Here is a 23,986-nt window from a genome sequence, read left to right on the forward strand (position 1 = left end):
TTCTTTTGAGGGGTTATAGAGTGTTTCGAGCCCGTCCCTGTGGCATCGGTCCCATCGTTGTGGGACCCAGGGGGCCGGCGCAGCGGCACGCCGAAGCAGCCTGTCACTAATAACACCGGTCAAGATGCAGGACAGGAACCTGGAAGTGACCGACAGGCTGCTTCAGCGTGCCGCTGCGCCGGCCCCCTGGGCCCCACAATGATGGGACCGATGCCACAGGGACGGGCTCGAAACACTCTATAACCCCTCAAAAGAACAGCAGTCTAGCTCGCTTCCCCCGAGCCCTGCCGCCATAAGCCTCAAGGGGGCTCATTTTGCGGCATCTCCCGGCGGGAGGGTGGCACCCGCACGGGACACATATCAAATGAAAGAGGGGGCGCAGGGCTATCAGAAACAGCCGGCGGAGGGAGTCGGGAGACCACTCCACTGGGGGATCCACACCCCGAAAGTGATGAAGGTGGCGCAGATAGAGCCAACAGAGCCAACAGGACAAAATAAATAGGCTGCATTATGCAGCACAGTTGAGAAAGTGCCTTATCCCATATACTGATGAAGTAAATACAGGATCTGAGAACAAAATTGCACTAGAAGACACAAACACAAAGCTCCCTTACACTGAATCAGTGCTTGGGTCCACCAAAGTCAGTATTGTCTACTCCAGTCACAAACACAAAGCTCCCTTACACTGAATCAGTGCTTGGGTCCACCAAAGTCAGTATTGTCACATAAGAGAAGCCCTGTTGGATCAGGCCAGTGGCCCATCCAGTCCAACACTCTGCGTCACATAAGAACATAAGAGAAGCCCTGTTGGATCAGGCCAGTGGCCCATCCAGTCCAACACTCTGTGTCACATAAGAACATGAGAGAAGCCCTGTTGGATCAGGCCAGTGGCCCATCCAGTCCAACACTCTGTGTCACATAACAACATAAGAGAAGCCCTGTTGGATCAGGCCAGTGGCCCATCCAGTCCAACACTCTGCGTCACATAACAACATAAGAGAAGCCCTGTTGGATCAGGCCAGTGGCCCATCCAGTCCAACACTCTGCGTCACATAACAACATAAGAGAAGCCCTGTTGGATCAGGCCAGTGGCCCATCCAGTCCAACACTCTGCGTCACATAAGAACATAAGAGAAGCCCTGTTGGATCAGGCCAGTGGCCCATCCAGTCCAACACTCTGCGTCACATAAGAACATAAGAGAAGCCCTGTTGGATCAGGCCAGTGGCCCATCCAGTCCAACACTCTGTGTCACATAAGAACATAAGGAGGGAGGGAGGGAAGGAAGGAAGGAAGGGAGAAAGGGAGGGAGGGAAGAAGGGAAGAAAGGAAGGAGGGAAGGAAGGGAGGGAAGGAGGGAGGAAGGAAGGGAGGGAAGGAAGGAAGGAAGGAAGGAAGGAAGGAAGGAAGGAGGGAGGGAGGGAGGGAAGGAAGGGGGAGGGAGGGAGGGAAGGAAGGAAGGAAGGGGGGAGGGAGGGAGGGAAGGAAGGAAGGAAGAAAGGAAGGAAGGGAGGAGGGAGGGAGGGAAGGAAGGAAGGCATGGGAGTGAGGGAAGGAAGGAAGAAAGGAAGGGAGGGAGGAGGGAGGGAGGGAAGGAAGGAAGGCATGGGAGTGAGGGAAGGAAGGAAGAAAGGAAGGGAGGGAGGAGGGAGGGAAGGAAGGAAGGGAAGGGAGTGAGGGAAGGAAGGAAGGAAGGAAGGGAGGGAGGAGGGAGGGAAGGAAGGAAGGGAAGGGAGTGAGGGAAGGAAGGAAGGAAGGAAGGAAGGAAGAAAGGAAGGAAGGGAGGGAGGAGGGAGGGAAGAAAGGAAGGCCGCCCCCCGCCCCCCCCCCCGCTTTCGGCCCCCTTACCTTATTCCAGGGCGGCGGAGTCCAGCGGCGGGGAGTCCTCCGGCGGCGGCCTCGCGGCGAGGGAGGGAGGGAGCTGCCGGCGCTGGCCTCTGGAGGCCTCCAGGGACCAGCGCCGGGCCTCTCCGCTACCGGCGCTGGCCTCTGGAGGCCTCCAGGGACCAGCGCCGGCTGCTCCGCGGCTTCCCCGCGGCCTCCGCTGGTCCCTGGAGGCCCTCCAGAGACTCTGGAGGGCCTCCAGGGACCAGCGGAGGCCGCGGGGAAGCCTTCGCTGGCCGGCGCTGGTCCCGGAAGGCCTTCCAGAGGCTCTGGAAGGCCTTCCGGGACCAGCGCCGGGTGCCCCGCGGCCTCCCCGCGGCCTCCGCTGGTCCCTGGAGGCCCTCCAGAGACTCTGGAGGGCCTCCAGGGACCAGCGGAGGCCGCGGGGAAGCCTTCGCTGGCCGGCGCTGGTCCCGGAAGGCCTTCCAAAGGCTCTGGAAGGCCTTCCGGGACCAGCGCCGGGTGCCCCGCGGCCTCCCCGCAGCCTCCGCTGGTCCCTGGAGGCCCTCCAGAGACTCTGGAGGGCCTCCAGGGACCAGCGGAGGCCGCGGGGAAGCCTTCGCTGGCCGGCGCTGGTCCCCGAAGGCCTTCCAGAGGCTCTGGAAGGCCTTCCGGGACCAGCGCCGGGTGCCCCGCGGCCTCCGCTGGTCGCTGGAGGCCCTCCAGAGTCTCTGGAGGGCTTCCAGCGACCAGCGGAGGCCACGGAGAGGCCTCCACTACTGCCGCCGGGCCCCGCGCGCGGGCGGGGAAGGCGGGGAGTGAGTGAGGGAGCGGCCCGGCGCAGGGACGCTCCCTCCCTCACTCCCCGCCTTCCCCGCCGGCGCCCGCGGCCCACCGGCTCCGGGGCTGCCTAAACCGGGACCTTTAATGGTCCCGGTATAGGCAGCCCGGGATCCGGGATTGGGTGGCCAGAACCGGGAATGTCCCGGGAGACCGGGACGGTCTGGCCACCCTAGCGACAAATGGCTTCTTCAGGCTTGCCGATGGAGCAGTGGGGGCTTTGAGAGCCACACAATGTGTGTGAAAGAGCCACATGTGGCTCCCAAGCAGCAGTTTTGCCACCCCTGGTCTATAGCAACAGAACAGGGGCACCTTTAAGACCAACAAAGTTTTATTCAAGGTATGAGCTTTCGTGTGCTTGCACACTTCCTCAGATACAAAGAAATGGAAGGTAGCCCTTCAAACTTATAGACAGAGGCTGAACGGCAAAATGAACAAAAAAGTTACATGCTAACTTCCTCGTTAGCCTCTGTCTAGTTTGAAGGGCTACCCTCCCTTTCTTTGAATCTGAGGAAGTGTGCATGCACACAAAAGCTCATACTTTGAATAAAACGTTGTTGGTCTTATAGGTGCTGCTGGACTCTTTGTCCTTTACGCTGGTCAATGTTGGTAATAAACCATGCAATCCTACCCGCACCCCTCCAAGTCTTCAAATGTATTGACAATTTTGGGAACATCAATAACTCCTTGTAAATACCACTATTCACAGAGTTTGATTTTACTATACCTTTTTTGTCTAGTTTATGAAATATGCACATTGGGATGGAAAGCATTTTATAATGCAACATTTGTCAATGGGCAAACATTTTCATTTTAAACCCATTTAGCAGTTACTCCCATAAGATAAGTTAGCTGACCATCTGCGTAATTCTGCCATGATCACAAACCTCAATGACATTCTTAAAATATCTGCAGAACCCCTAGGAAAATATTTAACTCAAACTTATTTATTGGTTTCACTGTTATTAGCACAGGGGTGGAATTCTAGCAGGAGCTCATTTGCATATTAGGCCACACCCCCTGATGTAGCCAATCCTTCAAGAGCTTACAATGCTCTTTTTTGTAAGCTCTTGAAGGATTGGCTAAATCAAGGGTGTGTGGCCTAATATGCAAAGGAGCTCCTGCTAGAATTCCATCCCTGTATTAGCATATTAGTTAACTACAGTTAAAGTTGTCAACTCTTGGAAGGCATAAAGCCTGACATGGTATAGATCTCATCTAGGGATGGAACCAGTGGAGTAGGCTAAGAAGTGAAACCCAGTGGGGTTAAGGTCCAAGAATAGAACAAAGGAGTCAAAAAGTGGAGCAAAGAGAAAATATTAATTCATTGAAACAGGGCTTATTTCCTGGGAAAAGAGGTGCCAGAACTCTCCAGAGGGAAATGAAGGAGAAACACATGAATGCCCCTCCTGAACTTTTAAACATTTTTTGAGAAGTTTGTTTCCACAAAGAAGTTCCAGAACCCAGTTCCCCCCACCCCAAAAAAAGTCCTGCATCTAAAAGTTCCAGCACACATACAAATACATTTTCTGTATCTGAAAAGATATCAGGGGCTAAAGGCAGAAAACTCAACTGCAGTATTTACAGAGAGGTTGCTTTTGAAACACAGAAAATGCCTGGACTGAAAATGAAAGTTAAAATTGGTTGGAAGCCTCATGCTGTAAAGGTCCTTAAAGTGTAGCACTGTAAATTCTTTTGCCTTAAATGGCACTAAACATTCAAGAATCAGCCTGTCTCCCATTCTTTCCATTATGTGAAAAATAGCCTTTATCCAGAAACTGACCAGAAAGGGCGGGGGGGTAGGATCGCCAACAACCTGGAGAAGAGATGTCTTCCTTCTTTAGCCAGGGATGCCAGCTGCAGGATTGGAAATTCCTAAGGTCTTCTATGGAGTATAAAGCCCGAAACTTCAATTGGGCATAATGCCCTAGAGCCCACCTTCCAAAGCAGCCATTTTCTCCAGGGGAACTGATCTGTGTCGCTTGGAGATCAGTTGTAATCCCAGAAGACCTTCAGCCACCACCTGGAGACAGTGCTGGATTAAACCCTATGGAGGCCCCTAGGCAGCCAAAATCTTGGGGAAGGGAAAGGAAAGGTCCCCTGTGCAAGCACCAGTCGTTTCCGACTCTGGGGTGACGTTGCTTTCACAACGCTTTCACGGCAGACCTTTTTACGGGGTGGTTTGCCATTGCTTTCCCCAGTCATCTACACTTTCCCCCCAGGAAGATGGTTACTCATTTTACTAACCTCAGAAGGATGGAAGGCTGAATCAACCTCAAGTCGGCTACCTGAGCCAGCTTCCGCTCGCTGGGATCGAACTCAGGTCGTGAGCAGAGGGCTCCGAGTGTAGTACTGCAGCTTTACCACTCTGCACCACGGGGCTCTAAGGGGCCCCTCGCAAATTATTTCAGAGTTGGAGTGCCCACCCCGCCACCCACAGCCCCCTCTGCAGCCTGCAGGTACCTTCTCAAAAGCCCCTTTGACAAAGCTGCAGGGGAGAGGCAGAGAGAGGCAAACTTGGCGCTGCCACCAGCGGCAGCCACACCAGGCAAGTTGGGCAAAGAGCGGCTCAGTTGCTGGCTGGAAGGGATGCAAGCAGGGGGGAAACCGGAGAGGGGGAAGCTGGCCCGGGGCTCCTAAAGGTGTGGGGGCCCAGAGGCCAGTGCCTACTTTGCCTAATTGCCTAATTTGCCTAATTGTTAATCCGGCCTTGCCTGGAGACTAGAAAAGCCAAAAGCTCCATGCAAATAAAGTCTCAAACCACCTTCCTTATTAACTCGGTAATTTATGTGAAATAAAGATGAAATTCACATTCCAATTAAAGACTAGTCCCTTATAAATACCAATAGGTGGAACAGGCAACCCCTGTGATCCATCAGGCAAAGATTTTTATATCCAAACACAATCTGTTCTATTATTCAAACAGGGTTTCTTCCATTCCTTGTGTTGGAGTTCAGAAAATAAAGGATCTCAAATCCATTTGAAGTGCAAATTGCAGCAACAGGTGGAACTGGTACGCAAGTCCTGTTTTCACTGGTCACTTTTTCCAAGCTTTTCCAGGCTAGGGAAAACCTCTCCAGAACTAGTCTTTCAGGTGGGCAGCCGTGTTGGGCTGAATCAATAGAACAAAGTTTGAGAGCCAGTTTGGCGTAGTGGTTAAGTGCGCGGACTCTTATCTGGGAGAACCGGGTTTGATTCCCCACTCCTCCACTTGCACCTGCTGGAATGGCCTTGGGTCAGCCATAGCTCTGGCAGAGGTTGTCCTTGAAAGGGCAGCTGCTGTGAGAGCCCTCTCAGTTCCACCACCCACCTCACAGGATGTCTGTGGTGGGGGGGAGAAGATGAAGGAGATTGAAAGCCACCCTGCGTCTCTGATTCAGGGAGAAGGGTGGGGTATAAATCTGCAATTCTTCTTCTTCTAGTCGCTTCACAAACAGTTTCCTTAAATATGGTTATAAGGAAGGTGGTTTGAGACGTTATTTGCACGGAGCTTCCGGCTTTCCTTGTCTCAACAAGTCCATGGTTTGCTGTACCACCAGGAGGCTGGCAAACCTACTTAATGGGATGCTATTCACCAGGATTTGTGTCCATGCCACACAAAAAAACTTCAGCTGCCCCTTTCCACACATGACTCTCTTACAGGGGCAGGAAACTGTCTCTTCATGTGGTTGGTAGTCCTGTGTACATATCTGAAAAAGTGTCCTTACTTGCATACAAAAGCTGATACCCAGAATTAAACTTTGCCGTCTTCAAGGTGCGGATAGGCTCAAACTTTGTTCTATTGCTTCAGCCCAACACGGCTACCCACCTGAAAGAACCAGGTAGTTTGTGATACGAAACACCTCTGCCTGAGACCCAGGATAGCCACAGCCAATGAGAGCCAGTTTGGTGTTGTGGTTAAGTGCACAGACTCTTATCTGGGAGAACCGGGTTTATGAACATATGAAGCTGCCTTATACCTAATCATACTCTTGGTCCATCAAAGTCAGTCTTGTCTACTCAGACTGGCAGTGACTTTCCAGGGTCTCAAGCTAAGGTTTTTCATGCCTATTTGCCTGAACCATTTTTTTTTAGTTGGAGATGCCAGGGGTTGAACCTGGGACCTTCTGTTTACCAAGCAGATGCTCTACCACTGAGCTACCATCCCATCCCACTCCTCCACTTGCACAGCTGGAATGGCCTTGGGTCAGCCTTAGCTCTCGTAGGAGTTGTCCTTGAAAGGGCAGCTGCTGTCTCTCAGCCCCACCCACCTCACAGGGTGTCTGTTGTGGGAGTGGGGAAGGTAAAGGAGATTGTGACAGCCCTGAGACTCTGAGATTCGGAGTGGAGGGTGGGATATAAATCCAATATCTTCAGTCAGAATAGACAAAAAGACCTAAGAACGGGGCAGACCACTGGAAGACCAATGTGACTCAGGACAAGAGCTTTGTATTTTCAAGTCAATAGACAAATGTGAGATTTATTCTGCCCTTCCCCATAAGACTGGCTGCTCGAGTTTTAAATATCTGTGGTGCTCAACAAGCAATTACATTTGCAGCAGGCTTGAACATCTACCAGACCATATTTTCCCAATCAAACACCAAGTTGTTAATTACCCCAGCTATGATGTCAGTGTGGTGCTTAATTGAATGCAATTACTTCTGGGGGTGAGACAATGATTGCTTTGGCTGTGGGTACCATCTTCCTGATGCCTCTTCTCTAAACTGCTTGCCACGGAGTCCTCCTGCTCCCGAAACCGCCATTAAAAAGCCTTAGTAAAGCCATTTAGCCAAAGGGCCGGTTTAAATGTTGCTTGTTAATATATATTAACTTTAATGAGGGAACATTTCATGCAGTAGTCTGGAAACTTATTGCTTTCCCAAATTCCCTTTGCAACACATTGGAACAAGTGCAGTTGGGGGGTGCAAACTGGCCAGTTTTCCGCGGCATGACTGGTAGGGTTGCCAACTGCCTGGAGAAAAATAGTCTTGTCCCTTTAAAACATTGAAAGGAACAGGACTTTTTTTCGTCTCCAGGAATTTTGGCCCCTTTGCTTTCCTCTGAGATATGCTTTGGTCTCTGCTGAGGATGTGTTTGGGTGCGCCAAAGGAAGGGAACAAAAAGAAAAGGCTTGGAGCAGGGAGTTAGGGAGGGTTGCTGGCCTCCAAGTGAGGCCTGGAGGTCTCCCGCTTTTTGCTCTTTTCTTGTTGTATATATCAGTTTTCTACAATAAAGAAACATTTTGTGTAACCCCTCCCCCCTGCTCTCCAGCTGGCGGAGATCAGCTCCCCTGCTGAAAATATAAATCCAACAGGTTCTGATGTGTAAATATGGAACAATATAATCAACACCAGAAATATACTTGTTATCGCTCCAAAGTGTGTACAAACATATATTTTAGTGACAAAGACTTGACAACATTTAGAAAAAGACAGCAGGTTTATATCCTGCCCTTCTCTCTGAATCAGAGTCTCAGACCAGCTTACAATCCCCTTTATCTCCTTCCCCCACAATAGACACCCTATGAGGTAGGTGGGGCTGAGAGAGCTCTCCCAGGAAGCTGCCCTTTCAAGGACAACTCTGCAAGAGCTATGGCTGACCCAAGGCCATTCCAGCAGGTGCAAGTGGGGGAGTGGGGAATCAAACCTGGTTCTCCCAGATAAGAGTCCACACATCTAACCACTACACCAAACTGGCCCTGTATTTAAACATACAGTATTGCTTCCAGAATAGCAGCTGGTTACAAAATGCCATCACAGAAGAAGTCTAATGGTGAAAAAGTCCACACAACTCCACATATGGGGCAAAGCTTCCAGAATAGCAGCTGGTTACAAAACACAATGGCATTGTACCATGCTGATGCCCCTCCCCTCATCAAACTTCACCCTTTCCCAGCTCCACCCCCAAAGTCTCCAGACCTGGCAACCCGAAGAGAGATAAAGAAAGGATTTTAGGATTTAGTGAGAGGAAGTGCAGCAACTGAATGTAGGGAATGAAAAGGGGTGCAAGCAGGGGTGGAATTCTAGCAGGAGCTCCTTTGCATATTAGGCCACACCCCCTGATATAGCCAATCCTCCAAGAGCTTAACAAGGCTCTTTTTTGTAAGCTCTTGGAGGATTGGCTGCTTCAGGGGTGTGTGGCCTCATATGCAAAGGACTTCCTGCCAGAATTCCACCCCTGGGTACAAGTCAAGTCAAGAGGAAGGTAATGGAGCAAGAGAAGGTTAAGTGCTTAAGAGCAAACAATAACTTTCATTTGAATGGGAAGAGGGAGAGGAAACAATATCAGTTGAGGAGGCACAATAGGCAAAGCCCATCCTTGTTGCTCCTTGACGTGATCCCCAGCCACTCAGTGGGATTCAAGATTGGACAGTCTTACGCCTGTTCCAAACACACATTTGCTACTGAGCCCAGGGTAAGCCAACTATGATGGACAGGAGGCTGTCCCGCCCTGGAAAGGGGAACAGTCACTCAGCCGCGCCTGTGGGCATGCTGCTCTGCACTTTTGGAACAGTGGAGGGAAGCACCACACAACATACGAGAGGAGTTCGGCCTCAGGCAGAGAAAAATGGTAGCTCAGGTCTGGCTCAGCAAAAGAGCAGATGGAGTGAAGGGTAGCTCAGCCTTTCAGAGTGGTTTGGCTCTACTTCCCTGAGAGAATAGAGTACTCAATTTTTAGGCCGGTATCAGGTAATGAGCAGACCTTGTACCATTTTAACCTGTCTCTTGAAAGGGCTAGTGGTGGTGGTAGGGGAGGTGAAACCCTGTGTAGGTGAGAAGATCCAATCTAGTGGCTAGCCCAGGGGTGTCAAACATACGGCCCGTGGGCTGGATCAGCCCCGCAGAGGGCTCCAATCAGGCCCTCCAGCAACTGGCTGTCGTCTGCTACATTTTCCCTTGCCTGCTTTTTTCGGTCACCATTTCGTGTTTCTCAGATAAGCCGGAGCAGCGAAGCAGCCTTTCCCTCTCCCCCCTCCCTTTTCCCAAAGGGAGGAGGAGGGAGGAGCAGCCTCAGCCAATGAGAGAACTTGGTTCTATATAGGGTTGCCAAGTCCAAATCAAGAAATATCTGGGGACTTTGGGGGTGGAGCCAGGAGACTTTGGGGGTGGAGTCAGGAGACACTGGGGGCGGAGCCAGGAGCAAGGGTGTGACAAGCATAATTGAACTCCAAGGGAGTTCTGGCCATCACATTTAAAGGGACAGCACACCTTTTAGAATGCCTTCCTTCCATAGAAAATAATGAAGGATAGGGGCACCTTCTTTTGGGGCTCATAGAATTGGACCCCCTGGTCCAATCTTTTTGAAACTTGGGAGGTATTTTGGGGAGAGGCACTAGGTGATATACTGAAAATTTGGCGCCTCTACCTCAAAAGACAGCCCCCCCAGAGCCCCTGACACCCGCGGATCAATTCCCCATCATTCCTTATGGGAATCGTTCCTGGAGGTGCATAATAGCTATGGGGGTGGAGCTTCCCCCGCTGGCCAGCTGGCTGGGGGAGGGGGAAGCCTATAAAACCAGGGGATCCCCCGCTGGGACCTGGGGATTGGGAAGCCTAGTTCTATAGCTCTGCTGGGTGATTAAGTTTGCCAGGCTCAATTAATCACTCTGCAGAGCTACTGAGACAAGCCTCTCTTCCTTCTAATGAATGGCTGAGGCACCTCCCCCTCCTCGTGCCCCAAGGAAGGAAAGAAAGAGCAAGAGCTTCCTTTGCCAGTCCCCACCATCAGGTGAAGAGAGTTACAAAGAGTGCTTTTAAGACTAGCAACGTTTTAGTGAAGGTATGAACATTTTGCCTTGCTACAGAGAGAGAGAGTTTTGTTGGGCTTGTTATGGTTGTAACTGGGTTCCCCTCCTCTTTTTCACTGTACTCATGCCCTCCAGTCTTTCTCAATAGGAAAGCATGTGAACTATTTAGAAGAGAAATATCAAAATTAGGCTGAGTGTGTGTTCCACCCCAGGTTTACCCAACAAATTTTCCTTAATTTTTCTTTCACATTTTCCTTTGATTGTGGGTCTTGAATTTAGACTTCCCAGACAGTAGCCTGACACTGACCACTGTACGTGACTGTTTCTCTGTTCTTGTAGTTGTTTTTTTTTGGGGGGGGGGGGGGAAGTTGTAGTCATTTTTCTGGGGGAAACGATAGTTTTGTAGACAAGCACATAGCCCTCAGTCTGTGCCATGGCGCCTTCACATGTTCTTGACTAGTACATGAAGCAACTTCTGTACAAAAAATCACAATGCCCAGCTGCTTCATGTTCCTCTGAGTCTTGGGCTCAAAGCATTGACCATGAGATGTCTGTAATGAATGTCAATGAATCAAAAGTAGGTTTGCAACTGACAGATGTGCACACCTGACCAGCACATATTCAAGACTGATACAGCACATTGTCTGCAGTTTTTGATGCAATAATTCATAGCAAGAGGTGACATTTATCAGAGACTGTAAAACAAAATATTGCAAGTGTGCTAATATTTTAAACATGTTTTATTTTAAGTTAAAAAATACGTAATTGTGTATCTGTGCCCTTTATAAAGTTTATATGTTCGCTACCTAGCATTACATTTTATGATACACATGGCCCGGCCCGACAAGGTCTCATTTATGTCAAATCCAGCCCTCTTAACAAATGAGTTTGACACCCCTGGGCTAGCCAGTTGACGTCTCTTTGTTTCTGAAAGCACAAAAGAAAATTCAAACCACTCTCTGAAGCCATAACTAGCTTAAAATTTATGTCCCTCACCCAGATTTCTCCTTTGTCTACCTAGAGACCCTGTGCTGCTGATCTGGTCCTTGACACCAACCTGTAATAAATCTTCTGTGTTGTTTATAGACAATTCCTGCCTCAGTGGCCTCCACATTCAACTCGCTCACCATAGAACTTACCTCACAGCAGTGAACCCAAAGCTACTTTTAGAATGCCTGGGAACTGAGAGGGTGTCAAACATGTGGCCCGGGGGCCAAAGCAGGCCTCCGAGCAACTGGCTGCCATCTGCTTCCTTCTCCCTCCTTCTTGCTTCCTTCTGCATCACAGCTTGCTTTGCCAGGCTTGCACAATCGCACAGGAGCTACAGAGCAAAGCCTCTATTTTCTCTATTGCCTGAGGCTCCTCCCCCTCCTGGTCCCCTGGTGAAGGAAGGAAAGAGCCAGAGCTTCCTTTACCCAGTTCCCTGGATCCCATGGGAGAAAGACAAAGAAAGCGCCTTTAAGGCCAACAAGTGCTAATGTTTTAAGTTTTTAAAAAAAAAAAAAAATCTGTAATTGTGTTTGTCTGTGTTTGGTGTAGTGGTTAAGTGTACGGACTCTTATCTGGGAGAACTGGGTTTGATTCCCCACTCCTCTACTTGCACCTGCTGGCATGGCCTTGGGTCAGCCATAGCTCTGGCAGAGATTGTCCTTGAAAGGGCAGCTGCTGTGAGAGCCCTCTCCAGCCCCACCCACCTCACAGGGTGTCTGTTGTGGGGGAGGAAGGTAAAGGAGATTGTGAGCCACTCTGAGACTCTTCAGAGTGGAGGGCAGGATATAAATCCAATATCTTCATCTACCTCACAGGGTGTCCGTTGTGGGGGAGGAAGATAAAGGAGATTGTGAGCTGCTCTGAGACTCTTCGGAGTGGAGGGTGGGATATAAATCCAATATCTTCAGTATCTTCTTCCTTTATAGTTTATATTTCTGCAACCTAATCTTAAAAAGGTACACACATGGCACAGTCCAACACGGCCTGGCCCAACAAGATCTCATTTATGTCAGATTTGGACCTCGTAAAAAATGAGTGCGACACCTATGGTTTATAGACTAAAACAAACCTGGTTCCCCAAAATCATAGGCAGCTGTGTGGGTCCCCTCATTTGGCAGGACAGGCCTCCCACAAAGGGGAAACAGCATGGAAATACCACAACAGTAATAAGAAAAAGGAAAGCCTGGCTAAGATCTATGGCAGGGGTGGCCAAACTGTGGCTCTTTCACACAAATTGAGTGGCTCTCGTAGCCCCCATTGCCTTGTCAGCTGATTTGAAAAAGGCACTCATCTCTTTAAGTCACTTCTCCAGGCCAAGCTAGCCAGCAGCTTGGAAAATGCATTTAAAGTTAAAGTTGCTTTCTTTCAGCCTCTCTCTCTCTTCCCATGCATTTCCTTCCTTCCCGCTCTCAAACATCTGACGTTTATTCTACATGGCTCTTAGGTTAAGCAAGTTTGGCCACCCCTGATCTGTGAGATGTAAACCACATAATCTCCAACAAAGCCTAAACATTCACTTCTGCTTCCGTAATCCTAAACTTGTCTGTGTAAATGGTAAACTCCTCGGAAATCAGTTGGATTTACTTGTGGGTAAACACAGGTAGGCTTGAGCATAACACAGCAACAAAGTCACATAAATGCACAAACCGAGGAATTGTTGTTGGTATAATTAACTTCATCATACCGAAAAGGTTCGCCACCAATGAGGTAACATTACCCGAATTCGCTATATGATGTGAACATCTGGTGGTGATGCAGAATATTTCAGAGTTATTAACCCCCTTTATTAAAAGTTTGTAAATGTGATCCTATTTTCTAGATGAGACAGTTCTTTTTGTATTCTATTTTTCTGGTCTCCATGGGAGGAATGGTGTTTATGTAACACTCCCTTGTTTTTTTCTGCATGCTTACTCTCTGTGTAAATATAACTTCCTCTAACAAAAACACAAAAGACCTATTTAATAACTTCAAATACTCCTCTGAGTCTGTTTACTCAAAAGGGGCCTGCCAAGTTTGGTTTAGCTGCAACAAAACTGGTTTGGGGTAAGCCAGGGCCCAGTATTCCCGTGCTTTTTAAAAGGCTCTAATTTAGCTAAGGCTGCTGGTGGTAAATTCTCTTTGAAGCCAGAGGAAAAATTTAGTTGCAAGAAGTAAGTCAAATTGTTCCCTGTGGAACTTGGGTAATTGCCAACTGTAGCTAGATAGGGATTCCGATTTTTTAAAAAAATAGGCACTGCAGCTCTTTTAGAGCCAGGGGTGGCCAAACTGCGGCTCAGAAGCCACATGTGGCTCTTTCACACACATTGTGTGGCTCTTGAAGCCCCCACCAACCTGTTTGCCAGCTTGGAGATGGCATTTCTCTCTTTAAATCACTTATTCAAGCCAAGCCAGCTGGTGGCTTGGAGAATGCAAAGTTAAAGTTGCATTCTTTCCACCTCAACCTCCCTCCCCCATCTAGTTGCTTTCCATCCTTCCTTCCTTCTATCCTTCCTAGTGGCTCTCAAACACCTGATGTTCATGTCCAGCAGATCTCAAATGTCTGACATGTATTCTGTGTGGCTCTTATATTAAGCAAGTTTGGCCACCCCTGGTGTAGTGGTTAAGCGCATGGACTCTTATCTGGGAGAACTGGGTTTGCTTCCCCACTCCTCCACTTACAGCTGCCGGAAGAGCCCTCTCAGCCCCACCCACCTCACAGGGTGTCTGTTGTGGGGGGAGAAGATATAGAAAATTGTAAGCCGCTCTGAGTCTCTGACTCAGAGAGAAGGGCGGGGTATAAATCTGCAGTCTTCTTCTTCTTCTAAAATGCCTGCTTCAAAATATCTCCAAAGAAGGGCTTGCAACTTCACTCTCTCATTTTCCTTGCATGGGCAGCCTGCAATTCATAAATCACCAACCCTCCCACTTGTTCATATGTTCAGTGAGCATGGCCAATCGATAAACAGTTTGTTAATTGCAACTGGAACGACATTTGTAAGGTTATGGGGAGGCATGATATTTATGAGCCAGAAGTTCTGAGCCAATTTGCTTCCCATTAAAAAGGGTGACCTCTCTGGACTGGGTTTTTTTTTAAGTGCGGAGACTGGAGTTGTGCAAGGGGTTGAGAGCTGCTGAAAGAAAACTTCACTGCTGGATAAAGAAAATTAAGGCTGGACTGATGAGTCCAGAAGAAACAACCACCAGCTGTCAGTGTGACTTCCGTTGCTCTGAGAGAGCCCACGTAGGTATGTTGTAGGCTGGGGTGGCCAAACTGCATCTCGGGAGCCACATGTGGTTCTTTCACACATATTGTGTCGCTCATAGTCAGGGGTGGGATTCTAGCAGGAGCTCCTTTGCATATTAGGCCACATACCCCTGGTGTAGCCAGTCCTCCAAGAGCTTACAAGGCTCTTTTTTGTAAGCTCTTGGAGGATTGGCTACATCAGGGGTGTGTGGCCTAATATGCAAAGGAGCCCCCAGCACCCCACTGGTTGGCATGGAGAAGGCATTTCCCTCTTTAAATCACTTCTCTAAGCCAAGCCAGCTGGCAGTTTGGAGACCACATTTAAAATTAAAGTTGCTTACTTTCCCCCTTTCCCTCCCCCTTGTTGGCACCTTTAAGACCAACAAAGTTTATTTTGTGTGCATGTACACTTCTTCAGATATGAAGTACTAGAATGACATTGGAGTCCACTGGCACCTTTAAGACCAACAAAATTTAATTCTGGATGTAAGCTTTTGTGTGCATACACATTTCATTAATTAGAATCTGTTTGGTGTAGTGGTTAAGTGCATGGACTCTTATCTGGGAGGAATGGGTTTGATTCCCCACTCCTCCACTTGCAGCTGCTTCAATGGCCTTGGGTTACCCATAGCTCTCACAGGAATTGTCCTTGAAAGGGCAGCTTCTGGGAGAGCTCTCTCAGACCCACCCACCTCACAGGGTGTCTGTTGTGGGGGGAGAAGATAAAGGAGATTGTAAGCCACTCTGAGATTTGGATGGAGAGTGGGGAATAAATCTGTGGTCGTCTTCTTTATGTAGTGGGGGGATGGGCATAATTCCACAATACAACAGGCTGGCTACGACTGCTTAACTAGCTGAGTTCTGCTGGCTTCCGGACAGGCCGCCAAAAGACTCGTGCCTGCTCTCACTCAAGAGGAAATCCAGGAACAGCGCAGCCAATCAGGCCCTTTGTAAAATAGCCCCAAATATAATTTTACTAGTAACAAAGTTAATAAAATAGTCAGAGGGAGTCAAGTAAGGTCACCGACATTGTCAGAGGGAATTAGCCAATTCATCTTGCTGGGCATATTAGTAGAGCAGAGGTTGGGAACCAAACCTTCACGTCAACTTTCCCAATCCATGCATTCATACATATGTAAAAGCTTATCGTTTTTCCCCAGTGAAGAAGTACCATGGCCAGGGGTGGAATTCTAGCAAGAGCTCATTTGCATATTAGGCCACACCCCCTGACGAAGTCAATCCTCCAAGAGCTTACAAGGCTCTTTTTGGTAAGCTCTTGGGAGGATTGGCTACATTAGGGGTGTGTGGCCTAATATGCAAAGGAGCTTCTGCTAGAATTCTACCCGTGACCATAGTCATCCCATATCTCTAACCAATGGTCTTGTCCCCTACTTGGGCTACGTTTTTCCAAAAGGTCTATTTCAGGGCTGGTTCATGGGTGCCGTGGCTGACATCTTTCCCAGTACCCACCAAGTGTTTTTAGAAAGTGGGTGGTACCAAATTGGGCTTTTGCTTTGGAGATTTGCTTCTGATTGGAGATTTGACTGGCTCTAGATTTTTTTTTTTTATAGAAAATGTTGCTTTAGCATCAGCTTCCACCACAGCACAAAGATTTTCATCAGCCACTTCCTGGCTGGTTCCACCTCCTATGACGGCCATTTTGTGGCTTCCCCCACCCGGCTGCGTCAGAACCCAGAAAGTGCCCACAGCCTGGAAAAGGTTGGGAACCCCAGCCTACATAATAAAGATGGCACTTATTCTGCCCTCACCTTTTGCTTACAGCCTTCTTCTTATAACCTCACACAAATCCAAATCTTCTGCATAATCAGTTTCAGGGCTTTTTTTGGACAGGAGCGCACAGGAGCGGTGCTTTGCCTGGGCTGGCCAGAGCTCCGGCTGGCACGCTGGGGAAGGCACGGGGAGGCATCTTTAAACATCTCCCTGATGCCTTCAGCCTTCCTCAGTGTGTCCACTGCAGCAGGCGTACTGGGGAAGGCTCGGGGAAGCTCCTGCTGGGCTTTTTCTACAAAAAAAAGCCCCGAATTCAGTTTACTAAGTGATGGAACGAATTCTGCAAAACAAAGCACATTTCGTTTTTCAGCCCAGAGCTGGCAATCTCACATGCGCATATGATGCAAAATTAAACACATTTAGTTGAAACGCCGCTCGTTGATGCTGTTAAACAGAAACAGAAGCTTCTGTTGCAAAATGTAATTTGAGGTTTCTGTGTGGTTGGAGAGCAATCTGCTTACAGGTGTGGTGGGCTCACATTTATTGAAAATCAGAGAGCTTTAAGTTTAAGTGCTGCATTGCCTCTTACTGCTCTGGAAAATCTGAGTGGCTTGTGTCGCTTGGTAAGGTATCAACTCCCATGAAACAGGGACAGGATGTTTTTACAGTATTTTATCCATAGCACTGAGTACCTATGCCTGTTTCCTTGTTCCAAGAGTACACGTGGCACATGGATTAGCTGAAGGAACAGCGAGACTTTGAATGAATCTTGGATGATTGCCTAAAGGTAAAGGTAGTCCCCTGTGCAAGCACCAGTCATTTTTTCAACTCTGGGGTGATGTTGCTTTCACAACGTTTTCATGGCAGACTTTTTACGGGGTGGTTTGCAATTGCCTTCCCCAGTCATCTACACTTTCCCCCCAGCAAGCTGGGTCCTCATTTTATTGATCTTGGAAGGATGGAAGGCTGAATCAACCTGGAGATGGTTTTCTGAACCAGCTTCTGCTGGGATCAAACTCAGGTCGTGAGCAGAGAGCTCCAACTGCAGTACTGTGGCTTTACCACTCTGCGCCACGGGGCTCTTCATGACTAGCCTATAGTTCTGTAAACTGTTATACTGTTGTTTCATTATATTGTTTTTAAGCTAAATTGTTAATTTTAACATTTTGTTAGCTGCCCTGAGCCCTTAAGGGGATGGCGGGATACAAATCTAATGAAATAAGTGAATAAATAATTTCACACACATTGGATAATGCACTTTAGCCACTTTTTGCAAGTAGATTTTCCTGTTTCGCACAGGAAGATCCAGCTGCAAAAACACAGTGAAAGTGCCTAAGTAGTTGATTGCTTTCCCATCACTTCATGACAGGGGGCGGATGAAGAGATGGATGTTAGTATCCCATTTCACACTGCCAACATGCCTACTGGGATGCCTAGATTCAACAGCTGTATTGCCAAAAAGCTAAATGGATTGACTGATGCATCTATACATTATTGGCATCTTGCAATTTTTGGCTGCCAACGTGGTGTGCGCATTTCATGGGTCTGTTGTGGTTCCTTGGAGTTCCAGTGATGCTGCCATGTGCAGTGACTAAGGATAAGAAGGTGATGATGATATTGGATTTATATCCTGCCCTATACTTGAATCTCAGAGCAGCTTACAATCTCCTTTATCTTCTTCCCCACAACAAACACTCCTGTGAGGTAGGTGGGGATGAGAGAGCTCTCCCAGATGCTGCCCTTTTAAGTACTACTCTGTGAGAGCTATGGCTAACCTAAGGCCACTCCAGCAGCTGCAAGTGGAGGAGTGGGGAATCAAACCCGGTTCTCCCAGATAAGAGTCCGCACACTTAACCACTACACCAAACTGGCTCTCATGCTTATGACTTTTTTTTTTTTTGCGGGGGGGGGGGGGTTCACAGGTTGTGAATATTTGGTACGGAAAGGCACAGGTCTCTTGGTGTGCGGTGGTGCCCTCCAGCCTAATTTCAAAGACACAGTAATAGACAACGGCAAATGCCATTAAGTCATATCAACATTTCTCTGCTAAAGGCAAATTCTGTCTGTTCTCAAATGAAGCAAGCAGAAGATCTGTACAAAGACAGCAAAAAGGCAATTAATAAGCCCTTGGCTATCCAGAAGGAAAACAATCTGCTTGATAGCTGGATCTAACCCATGTGGAAACAGGATAGCGGGCACAAACTGAAACCCCTTTCCCCACCGTGGTCCCCAATCAACGTCCCCTCCTCCACTAGCCTCCCCTACTTCTTATTAAAGTGTAAAGAGATGGGAGATCCTATCACAGATCCCTAGTACCTTGGCGAATTTTCCCTTCGTTGCAGCGAAAAACGCGTCAGTCAGAATGGGGAGAAATTTTGGTCCTTCCTCCACTGTGCATCTTCTTGATCACCTTTGGGCAAATCACTGTCTCCCACTCTAATTTAACTCAGAGGACGAGGATAACTGAGCTCCTCAGAAGGGCGGGGAACCGGCAAAGCAAAATCTCATCCTTGGCTGCGGGCGCATCGGAACGCAAAACCCTCAATAAACAACAGCAACAAAATGTAAAATTAACCCACCGCATTTTCTTATTAAAAAAGAACAGTTTCTTTAAAATGTAAACTAAAACATGCATCCTTTAAAAAACACAACATAATTAGAGTCCCCGCCCCCAGTCTTATCTCATATATGAAAGTCTCCAAATGTGGTCTTTCCTTGGGAATAAGCAAAGACCTATAATGAAGCCCAACAGAGCAGTGTTGATCTTCCCACACTTCGGTCCGTTACTAATTCCAGAAGTGAACATTGGGAGACACAGTGGGCAAAATGCTTGCTACAGGCAATAGATTTTGGCATGAACTTGTCATATTTTCCAAGGTGATTTCTTAGATGTCCTAGCGACCACCTGATTCACAAGTGGTGTATCGAGCACAATGGGCATCCTTACGACGCACTCCAGTGTGTGCATGTGTCCGTGTGTCTGGAAGATAAGATTCAGATCCCAAAAATAGGGAAGGAAGAGGTATCAAGGTGCCATTCGTAGCATCAAGTTTTCCAGGTATTCAAGTGAACTTTATTTGTTCCTCAGGTTGACTGAAGGCTTCAAAAAAAAATATCAGTCATTCATTTGGTCACAATGAATGGCGCTTGGTTCTTTTCCACAGCTCTAGTCTCTTTGTGGTCAGCAGCTGGGACAGTCCACTTAAAAGCATCAAGAAGATGGCAAAGGACATGACCAGGACGTAGTGGCTAATGCTGCGGATAGACAGAAAAATATTGGTTAGGGGAAAAAAAGATTGTCCATCAAAAAGCTTACCAGAAACCAAGCTCACTGGTAAATTCAAGCAAGATAACCTTGATGGCTATGCCACCAGAAAGGTCCATTCAAGAACAGTTTATTAATGGAGTTAGCCATAGCAATACAGATTGCAGAGACAACACAAAAACCATAGGCAGATTTAATCTCTCAACATGTAGAGCAAGGGTGGCCAAAACTGCTTAACATAAGAGCCACAGAGAATAAATGTCAGATGCTTGAGAGTTGCAAGACATGAACAAATATTACACACACATCTTTATTAAAACTCTTAATACTTCCTTTGCACAGAAAGATAAAATGCATATACATGCACTTTACAACACAACCATGCTAGGAGACTTCTTTAAAAACAAAAGCTGGGAATAACAGTCCCCATAAAACCAGCATAGAGAAAGGTTAAGGAATTATTTTTTGGCACCAGTGGGAGAAGGAAACACACATGTACCATATTAAACTACTGTTTGCATCATTATGCATCTGTCTTTGCCTTGACATCAAGGTTAATAAATATAGCTTTTACAAGAGCTATGAAAATAAGGGGGAACCCTGCGCCACCCTCTTTAATTCAGTCCCTCTTTCCAGTGACTCCCTAGGGTCTTGTGCTCTCTTTACCTGCTGTACATCTCCAGGTGACCTCTGTGGTGAAGACTTGCAAGCCTGCCTATTTCCCACTCCTTCCCCGCTTCACGCATGATGGAAATAGTTGCCTACTTATGGATCAGAATGCAGAGGCTGACTGAGGTCCCAATACTAATCATGCTTCTTTGAGAGTAAGCCTGCATTAGGCTCCTCCTTGACCTCTGGGAGCCACACTATATGTGTGAAAGAGCCACGTATGGCTCTCTAGCCACGGTTTGGCCATCCCTGATGTAGAGTGTAATAAGCCAGAAAGAAGTGCAAACTGTGTGGAATACCATACCTACCCAAACCACTATGCCTAGCGATTGCTACCAGGGTACTGCTTGTAGGATTCAGAGTTCTGAGCAACCACAAACGCCCTGCAAATCCAAGTATGGCTGGACAGCAAACATTGGGGCATCTTCGTTTTGAATCCAGCCACCGGAACAGATCCCCCAGTCTAGAATCACTACAGCTCCCTAAAGAATCTAGAAAAAAAAGAGCCTTTAACACATACCCAGCTTTGGGTCAGAATGACCCTGCCTGGATCTACTGCAAACAGGGCAAATAAAAGCAACCAAGTAGATTACGTTGCTTGTGGACCTGTTTTACTTCTTATCTAGCAAGAGGGTGACCACTAGATTATTAGGGAAAGACAGTGTCGATATCAGGTTCTGAAGAATCAAGGAGGAATACGGCTAAGTTCCTGGTTTCAGAACAGCCTGACAATGCATTGACACATGGTAAAATTACACCGATTATAAAATTACACACATTATAAAGTCAACCAGATCCTCATGCTAGCTGGGGCATGAAACACACAGGTCTCAATCTAGAAGGAGTTATTCATGCTTAAGTACCACCAAAACGAAAGGCAAGTTAGTGGCAAGTTGCAACTGACTTGGCCAATACAAGTTCATCAAGACTAACTTCTTCTCAGAACCAGTCCACGAGAGACACTGAGTACCACCAAAATGAAAGATAAGTTAGTTGCAATTGACTTGCCCAATACAAGTTCATAATGACTAACTTCCTCCAGATCGGAACCAGGCAGTGAGAGAGAGACGTGGAGAGAAAGATGCGTGAACACATGAAGCTGCCTTCTACTGAATCAGACCCCTGGTCCATCAAGGCTAGTATTGTCTACTCTGACTGGCAGCTGCTCTCCAAGGTCTCGGGCAGAGAGAGGCCTTTTACATCACCTGCTGCATGGAGATGCCAAGGATTGAACCTGGCAGCTTCTGCATGTTAAGCAGATGCTCTATCACTGAGCCACAAGTTCTCCCTAGAAAACAATCTGTACCAATTCCAAACTAATCAGGGTATTTGCATTTTTATATATGAGCTCTTGAATTCTGAATGTGCAAAACTCATGCATGCATCTTGAAATAGGCCAGTTAACTCCCTATGCAAGCCTGTGAGCTTTCAGATAATCCCTATTCAGGAACACAAATCATTCTTCCCGCACAGCAAGTCTGAATTTGTTTAACTGCAAGGTGTTAAATTAACACCATCAGAACATTTTAGTTAAGTCTTTTCTTCTGATGCAAGACACCTCTAAGACTGGGCAGACTGTACCCACAAGTCCAAGCCAACACCCCGCTTGTGATAAACGCAGTTCTTTCCGCTTCTGAATCACTATGAAGATGTGTGGACAGCCACTGATACAAATGAAGAAAACTATCCCCGAAATTTCCTTAGTAAACAGGATGATCGGCCATCCATCAAAGCCCATTCAATGGCCTCAGCGAGCTGGAGAGCGAAGGGAATGGCGATGTTTGAAATTATATTAAGAAAGCCGTGCTGCTCTCATTAGGAGAAAAGATGGACACCTTCCCCACCCCCCGTAACAGCTAAATGGAAAAAGCCCATTAAAGGCTGTGTGGGCTGCTGCCCTTCCGCAAAGCAGGTGCAAGTTCAGACGCTGATAATATTCAATCTCCTTCGTTGAAGTGCAGGAGGAGCTGCCTGAACAGCCGGGTCAGCCCCCTTTGGACTCTGCTGCTCACGGGAACACTTCCAGCCAACTGATAACAGGAACCTCTCTTCGGAGACAAACCTAATCTTGCAACCCAGCTGCCAGAGCTGAATTGGGTCTCTCTCTCCTTTTTTTGACTCAGCATTCCATCCTTCCGAGGTCGGTCAAATGAGTCCCCAGCTTGCTGGGGGGAAAGCATAGATGACTGGGGAAGGCAATGGCAAACCACCCCGTAAAAAGTCTGTCATGAAAATGTTGTGAAAGCAACGTCACCCCAGAGTCGGAAACGACTGGTGCTTGCACAGGGGACCTTTCCTTTCCTCTTTTTGGGGGGGAGGGGGAGGGGGGAGATTCAGGGCTGCTCAAATATAGAGAGATACGGAGCTGGATATGGGTAAAAAGCATTCCGAGGAGAGCTTTTTAAGAGCTACTTCATAGCTTCTCCAAAGCACAAGCTGACAGCCAGGGATAAATCAGTTGTCTTCACATTTGTAGCAAAAAAAAAAATGCTGATCTTTAATGACAATTTCCATCAGTGTTCTTATTCTAAGAGAACACTGCAAGTATTTTTGAAAAATTAAAAAAAGGACTTCATGGCTTCAGAATTCCAAGAAAGACAGGATGTGTAGGGTCCGACTGGGATCCTGGAAGACCCATGTTCAAATCCTCACTCTGCCATGGAAGCCTGCTAGGTGGACTTGGATTAGGGGGTTACTATTCCCCCAGTGATGCTGGGGAAAACCTCGGTTTTGGGGGCTTCAGCACACTGCTGGCCATCTGGGGAAGCCCCATTCCCAAACAGGGACATCACTGCAAAACATCCCCAAGGCAATGACATCACCTGCAAGTGACATCATCACACCAGGACGCTCTGGCATTTAGTCATTTAGTCTAAAGTTTTGAGGCTGGAAAAAAAAACAGTTTTCCCAAACACCAGAGTGTCTCCAGCATGATGATTTAACTTCAGGGTGACATCAACGCACCGGGCTAGGGATCCCAGTTTCCTGGTCCCAGTGGGGGACCCCCAGATTTGCAGAGGGCTTCCCTGCCACTGGCCAGCTGGTGAGTGGGGGAAATCCCACTCCCAAATGAGGTTTTTTTTCAGGCCACTTCTGGGGAATGAGGAAATGAAGACTGTATTCAGGGGAACTGAACTGCTGTGTTTTTATTTATTTTAGGGAAAGGGGAAAGTCTCCTGGTTCCACCCCCAAAGTCCCCAAGTATTTTCTGAGTTGGTAACCTGGCAACCCTATTTGGAATATGGAATGCAATTCTGGTCACGGCATCTTGAAAAGAACACTGCAGAGCTGGGAAAAGAGCATTTTGAAGTTGCTCCATATTGTGATAGCGACCATTTGCCTCTAGTCCTAAAAACTGATTTACAAGAGCTAGTCATGCATTACGGTAAATCCCATAACACTAGGCTAAAACCAACAGATGGCTCTAGCTATAATCACCCTAGATGGACATCCTCACTGGAAAGGAGGATGGGTCTTTTTTTGTCCTCTGAGTCCGTTAATAACACCCTTCACCGATTGGTGAATGCAGTCAATATTGATACCTGCCTAGAGGAATATAATCTAATTTCAAGGGCGATACAGAAGGAATTGAAAAGAGCTAAATCAGGGCCTTTAAACCAAAGAACTGGAGCGCACAAACCATGGTTTGATGCAGAATGCAAAAGGGCAAACTATACCCTTAATGTTAACTATGCAAAATATAGAACTAACCCTGAAGCA

At 47.7% G+C, this 23,986-nt stretch overlaps 1 protein-coding gene across 1 annotated transcript in view; it reads right to left on the minus strand.

Annotated features, from left to right (window-relative positions):
• Window positions 1-19,452: 19,452 nt before the first annotated feature.
• LOC132575565 (GPI ethanolamine phosphate transferase 1-like) overlaps window positions 19,453-23,986 on the minus strand; it is a 71,750-nt gene continuing 67,216 nt past the window's right edge. The window contains exon 12 of the mRNA XM_060244372.1: window positions 19,453-19,587. Coding sequence (XP_060100355.1) covers window positions 19,464-19,587 — 124 coding nt within the window. The 3' untranslated portion in view covers window positions 19,453-19,463. The remainder of the gene's footprint in view (window positions 19,588-23,986) is intronic.

This window comes from Heteronotia binoei, chromosome 7, assembly GCF_032191835.1.
Source record: "Heteronotia binoei isolate CCM8104 ecotype False Entrance Well chromosome 7, APGP_CSIRO_Hbin_v1, whole genome shotgun sequence".
In the NCBI taxonomy this organism is placed as follows: Eukaryota; Metazoa; Chordata; class Lepidosauria; order Squamata; family Gekkonidae; genus Heteronotia; species Heteronotia binoei.